The sequence below is a fragment of the Rhipicephalus sanguineus genome, chromosome 8, assembly GCF_013339695.2.
Source record: "Rhipicephalus sanguineus isolate Rsan-2018 chromosome 8, BIME_Rsan_1.4, whole genome shotgun sequence".
In the NCBI taxonomy this organism is placed as follows: domain Eukaryota; kingdom Metazoa; phylum Arthropoda; class Arachnida; order Ixodida; family Ixodidae; genus Rhipicephalus; species Rhipicephalus sanguineus.
Window position 1 is genome coordinate 127834798 of NC_051183.1, and position 6749 is coordinate 127841546.

The 6749-nt window shown below is 48.6% G+C and overlaps 1 protein-coding gene across 1 annotated transcript; it reads left to right on the top strand.

Moving 5' to 3' along the window:
* Nucleotides 1–1589: 1589 nt before the first annotated feature.
* On the top strand, nucleotides 1590–6085 carry LOC119403505 (uncharacterized). The gene is made up of 2 exons (XM_037670437.2): nucleotides 1590–2701; nucleotides 5121–6085. Exons 1-2 carry the CDS (start codon nucleotides 2012–2014, stop codon nucleotides 5838–5840), a joined length of 1410 nt encoding a protein of 469 aa, XP_037526365.2. The 5' UTR covers nucleotides 1590–2011; the 3' UTR covers nucleotides 5841–6085.
* The last annotated feature ends 664 nt before the right edge of the window (nucleotides 6086–6749 follow it).

A 6749-nucleotide genomic window follows, 5' to 3' on the forward strand; every position in this document is an offset into this window, starting at 1 on the left:
ATGCATGATCTCACGGTGCGTGCACTCAGCCGATTAGGCCTCAAATTGAAATGAGCGCGGACTAAGACGACGCGGAGGAACTCTCCATCTGGAATGGTTGAAATCAGCCTAAGTTTCACATTTCTGCAACCAGCTTGTGAAATGGAGCATAAGTCAAGCGTAAGCGTAGAGATTCTTTGTAGAATCCAGCCTTCTGTAGAACGTTGTTTTAGGTGGCATTGGCGTGGCGTCGTTAATCTACCTTCCAGCTTTCTTCAGCGCCTAGAAGAGCCCCACAGCATCCGCAACCTCCTACGACTAAAATGCCAATGTGCCGTTGAAATGTGACAAAGTGTGATTTTTGTTATGTGCACATGCCTCCATGTCGACTTCACATTGTTTCCCAGAGAGCACATTTAAATGCGTTAGATTTTCTATGCCGACACAGCGAGAAAACTAGCCGTCCGTCCCTGAGTCACGTAAGACGGTCATCGCGACACAGAATTGAATATATGAGTCAAAATATAATTTTCTGGCGTTGCTGCGTTTGAACCGAGGCTTTTGAAACGCAATATATGCACTGAACAAGTGTAGTTTCATAGCTGCGTTCTTTTTTCCGCTGCGCTCAAACAACACTCCTTGTTCGATATTTTTTCAACACTTAAAATCTCCATCAACCCCTGAAGTTCTGTCTTCCTTCCTTTATATCCTATGTTGTTTATCGCATGACTGTTAATAAGCATCAATTATATTGTAACGGGGTCGTGACGTCGATGAAGGTGGCAGTCGGCGTGTCCAAGATGAAACTCTCTATTTGGCAGAACTAGTGGCCGGGAAACGGAAAGTCAAACCACAGCAATGCACAGTGTGCACTTATAGCAGCGGACGGAGCGTCGGCCGTCAATAGAACTGCTCTGCGGTAAGACGCGTCGGCATTTACATATGCCACATTGAACATTCCAGCCTTATCGCTGGTGGCCGCGTTAGTTCCAGAATAGACTCAGCTGAATCCATAATAGCGTCAACCGATAGTCCTAAAATAATCTGGCGCGGCTCGCGCAAGGCAGTAGTAACTAGTGTAAGGCGGCGGTATCATAAAACATAGAAAGGAGCGCGTTGGGCAATATATAGTAATTAGGAAGGTAAGTATGATTTATCGAACCCTTACGCAATAGTGCGATACATCAGTACGTTACGCACTATAGTGCATAACAAGTATCACATTTCTTCTGCACCTTCGATACAATTAAATAAAAACCCGGCCTGTACTCACTTTTTTTAAGGTGGCACTGCTTAAACAGTACATCTGTATAAGCCGATCAAAATTTCTTGAAAGTGCCTACTAAATAAGTGGATTGACTGAAAAAAATACTCTTATCGATAAGGATCTGCCAAGGAATGACTATGGTGGCGAACGATTCTATATTAATCAATTAAACTTGAAAAAAAATCACCCCCTAAAAACTACGTACGTATGGTTAACCAGCCAAGCTGAAACGTGTAGCCCCTGTGTTCATCAAGAGCTCAGATCCATGGAAGTATCTGTGGTGATAGCGCCCATGCGCGTAAAGTGTCCGCGTTATCTGGCGCTGTCGCCCACAATTGTAAAGTGTTGCTTGTACGTGACGTCATTGGTCACATGAGTGTTCGATATATATGTATGCTGGTTGCATGGAATAAAGGTTGACGTTATCTCGCCTGCATCGGAAGCGGCTCAGTCCCTTTCTCTGCTCCTGCGGCCGGCCAGGATGCGCATGGCCTTTCGCTAGGCCACAACACGACATGGTGTCAGAAGTGGCCGTCTTCTGATATTCGAGGGACGTTGCACCAGTCTTCGTCAAGCGGCGCCATGTCAGAAGACAAAGAAGTCAAGCCAGTTCACGGCATGTTCGCTGTTCCAGCTCCGCCAACGTTTGACTTCGACCGGACGTCCGAATGGCCTTCCTAGATCCAACTATTCGACGACTACCGCTTTGCCTCTGGCTTAAATGAGCGAAGTGAAGAAGCGCAAGTCCGGACTCTACTCTACACAATGGGCAGGCAAGCGAGAGAGATCTTTTCGACCTTCGCACTATCTGAAGAACAGCAGAAGAAGTACGAAGTCGTCAGAAAAAAGTTCGACGATCACTTCGTGGCCGCACGGAACCTCGTTTACGAGAGTGCATGTTTTCACCGACGCATACAACAACCTGGAGAGTCAGTCGACCAATTCATCACCGCGTTGCACACACTGGCGGACCGGTGCGACTACAAGGAAAAGGAACGCATGATCCGCGACCGGTTTGTAGTCTGCCTCAGTGATGCCAAGCTCTCGGAGTCTCTGCAAATGGATGCAAATTTGACACTCGCCAGCGCTTTGGCAAAAGCTCGCTTGAAGGAGACCGTCCAACGACAGCAGCAACAGCTGCGAGAAACCAGCGACGAACCTTCGGCAGCGCCAGCCAGCAACCTGGACGCGGTCAACAAACAACGGCAGCCCCGGAAGAATTCTTCAGGACAGCGTTCCGGCACCTCGTCAAGGACCAGTGCACCTGTCACACAAGGTCAACGCACCAGACCACAGTCCTACCGACCTCTCACCCCCAGTTCATGCCCCAACTGCGGTCAAGGAGAGCACCCGAGGACCTCCTGCCCGGCACGAGCTGCAAAATGCAACTACTGCGGTTGTTCCGGACATTTCGCAGTGGTGTGTCGGAAAAAGGCTGCAGGCGAGCGAAAGAAGGTACAGCTTTCTTCTCTCCATATGGACAAGGGGGCGTAATTCGTAGGCCCGGTAAACGGGGAGCACTCTAATTCTCGGTATGCTCCAGTTGTCATTAACGGAACTCCGGTGTTCGCTAAACTTGATTCGGGTGCAGAAGTGTCTGTTGTACCCTCAACGTTTCCGGGATTGCCTATCCAGAGAAATGCGACATAACCTTAACAGGCCCTGCGAATGAGCCACTGCATGTTCTCGGAAAGTTTCTTGCCACTATCCAGTGAAAACAACGCATTGTCCGACAAACGGTGTACGTGGTCTCGCCTTTGCGCTCGATAATTTTGGGTCTCCCAGCGCTCGAAGCCCTTGAGCTAATCAACTTCGCTGACTCGGTCAGTAGCGCGACAGCCATCGAAGCTTCCTACCCTCAGCTTTTCGGTAGTCTGGGAGCTATGAAAGGGGAATACAATATCAGACTGAAGCCGAACTCTGTACCCTTTGCTATTCAGGTTGCTCGTCGCATTGCCTTACCCCTGCGGGACAGAGTTAAGCAGGAGCTCGAGCGTATGGAACGAGACGACGTAATCCGCAAAGTAGACAAACCAACAGAATGGTGCGCGGGTATTGTACCAGTACTGAAACCTTCTGGAGACGTTCGTATTTGCGTGGACTTGACACAACTAAATAAAAGTGTACTTCGCGAGCGCTACGTTATGCCCACTGTTGAAGATAGCCTTGGTCTGTTAAGTGGGGCATCAGTTTTTTCGAAGCTGGACGCTAATTCTGGATTTTATCAGATCAAGTTTCGCCAGAAAGTCAATTGTTAACTACCTTCATTACGCCATTTGGGCGATACTGTTTTCAGAGGCTACCGTTTGGAATAACGTCAGCACCTGAGTTTTTTCAAAAGAAAATGTCGCAGATTCTGGAAGGAACCCCAGGCGTGGTAAACATGATGGATGATGTGCTCATTTATGGCTGCGACCAAGCTCAACATGATGAGCGTCTGCGTCTTACTTTAGACCGTCTCATGAGTGCTGGCGTTACGCTAAACAAAGAAAAGTGTTGTTTTGGAGTAACCGAGATCAAATTTCTTGGTTGTGTTCTAAGTCGAGACGGAATCAGGCCGGACGCTGAAAAGGTCCGGGCCATCAAAGAATTGCCGACGCCAAATAACGTGTCTGACGTTCGACGGCTGCTCGGTATGACTAATCATCTGACAAGATTCATACCAGATTTGGCTTCAAAGACGGCGCCGTTACGTCACTTGCTTTTGAAGAGTTCTGAATGGACGTGGGGACCAGCCCAAGAGCAAACGCTGTTGTACGTTAAAGACGTTATCGGTTCGGCGCGCGTCATGGCTAACTATGATGCAAAGTACCCTACGATTCTTTCCGCCGATGCGTCATCATTCGGTTTGGGGGCGGTACTGATGCAAGTTCAACCAAACAACGAAAAACGACCCGTTGCCTTTGCATCGCGCTCGTTGACGTCTGCCGAAACCAGATATTCCCAGATTGAAAAAGAAGCACTAGCGATGACGTGGGCGGCAGAACGATTCGAAGGGTACATCAAAGGTCTTGAAATTGTGTGTGAAACCGACCACAAACCTCTTGTAACCTTACTGGGAAAATCTCCTTTAGATGTTTTACCACCTCGCATTCAGCGTTTTCGCATGAGGCTCATGCGGTTCAGCTATGAAGTTGTGCATGTCCCGGGCAAGAGCCTAGTTACTGCAGATGTGTTGTCGAGGGCCCCGATTCGGGGAAAAGAAAGTGATAATGCACTGTCTGTTAATGACGTCAGCAAGCACGTTTCAGGATGCTTGTCAAACGCGGTCGAGGCCAGCCTCTTCGAGAGAGTGCAAGCAGAACAAGCCGCTGACGAAGTTTTTCAAGCACTCGTAAAATTCAGTCGGAAAGGGTGGCCAAAATTCTCATCTCTTCCGATGGTCTTGCGTCCATATTGGCAAGAAAGAGCCACGCTTACAGTTGCTGAAGGCGTGCTACTTAAAGGTGTGAGGTTGGTCATTCCTCAAAAACTGCGCTCAGAGGTCTTGATACGCTTGCACGAGAGTCACCTGGGAATCGAAAAATGCAGAGCTCGAGCCAAAGAGTCGGTATGGTGGCCAGGGTTGAGTTGTCAGCTGAAAGCTTTGGTTACCGATTGCCGTGTATGCGCCGAGCACAGACACCAAAAGTCAGAACCAATGATCCCGACAACCACTCCACAGCGTCCTTGGCAAAAACTAGGTGCTGATCTCTGCCATATTCAAGGAAAATGGTATTTGGTAGTCGTGGATTATTTTTCTAGGTACCCAGAGATTGCTTTGTTATCATCTACAACGTGTGCCACTGTCATTACGCACCTTAAAAGTTTCTTTGCAAGACATGGCATACCAGAAGTTGTTATGTCTGATAACGGAGCGCAATTTGTGTCGCAGGAATACAAGTTGTTTGCTCGCAACTACGGTTTTCGCGCTGTGACGTCTAGCCCCAGGTACCCCCAGGCAAATGGTGAAGTAGAGAGGATGGTCCAGACAATTAAATGTCTCATTACAAAAGCGAAGGACCCATATCTTTCTCTCCTAGCGTACAGGGACACTCCGGGGCTACTTGGGAAAAGCCCTGCAGAACTTCTAATGGGCAGGCGGCTACGCACAACGGTGCCTGTCCGTCCCACCAGCCTTCTGCCTCAGACGGTAAACCTGAAGAAGTTCAGAAGCCATGATACGACCGCCCGACAGCGGCAGCGTAGGAACTTCAACCGTCGTCATAGGGCTACTTCGTTGCGAGCACTCGAACCGGGCGCGGAAGTCTGGGTGACGGACTGCAAAGAAAAAGCGCGAGTCTTGCGACTTGCTGAGCGGCCGAGGTCGTATGTGGTTAGAACTTCCACTGGTGTAGTTCTAGAAAGAAACAGGAAATCCTTGGTTCGCTTTGTTTCACAGCGAAAAGAAGGTGAGGATGACGGAGGTAGCTATGACTTTCCTCAGGCAAATGATAGTCGGGTAGAAACGGAACAGAAATCTGATCGCGTTACAGACAGCATGGCACCTGACGATCTATCTAGCCCTTCCTTGCCGGGAACTGACCTTCCTGAATACCGAACGCGATCTGGTCGTCTTGTTCGACAGCCGGACCGCTACGGGTACAGTAATTGACTGTATTGTTTCTTGCGCATTGTTTGTTTCTGCAAAATGTTCTTTCGCTGGCAGTGCTGCTAAGTTGGTTGCAACTGTCAGCGTATTATTAAAGAAGGGGAGATGTGGTGAAGCGCCCATGCGCGTCAAGTGTCCGCGTTATCTGGCGCTGTCGCCCACAATTGTAAAGTGTTGCTTGTACGTGACGTCATTGGTCACATGAGTGTTCGATATATATGTATGCTGGTTGCATGGAATAAAGGTTGACGTTATCTCGCCTGCATCGGAAGCGGCTCAGTCCCTTTCTCTGCTCCTGCGGCCGGCCAGGATGCGCATGGCCTTTCGCTAGGCCGCAACACGACAGTATCTTCTGTCGTCTCGTTTCATTACTCTGTTACCACATTTAAGAGATGTGTGCTTCAATGTCAGCGTTTGGTGACGTTAGTTTAAAGGATTTTAAGAATACCTGAGCAATTTTGTAGGTAGCGATTCATGCTGCGACAGTCCTCATTCCTAGCTACCAATGCTGGAAATACCTGAAGTGAAACTACTGCGAGTTGGAGGTCCTTTGAGGTAGCAGAGGCTAGCATTGCTTCTTCATTATAGATTCTGCGCACTCACGGACTCACGGACCACCACATTTTCTCATCCCTTAGACATATACGGCTTCACTCTAAAAATAATCGACCATCCCAACCGCGCTTGTGTAAACAGAAGAGCGATCACATTTGTGAAATCCGAACCATTCTGCGGATGTTAGTCTATTATTGCGAAGTCCAAGAAATCCCTACCACGAGAGAAATTTCCTACACTAAATTGAATCATGGCAATCGCGACCTTCAGAGCGAAAGCTTACTCCGTCGAGGCTCAATAGAGCTCGCCTTGCTATTACCGAAAACTAGTACCGAGAGAGAAAGATAGAGAGAGAGA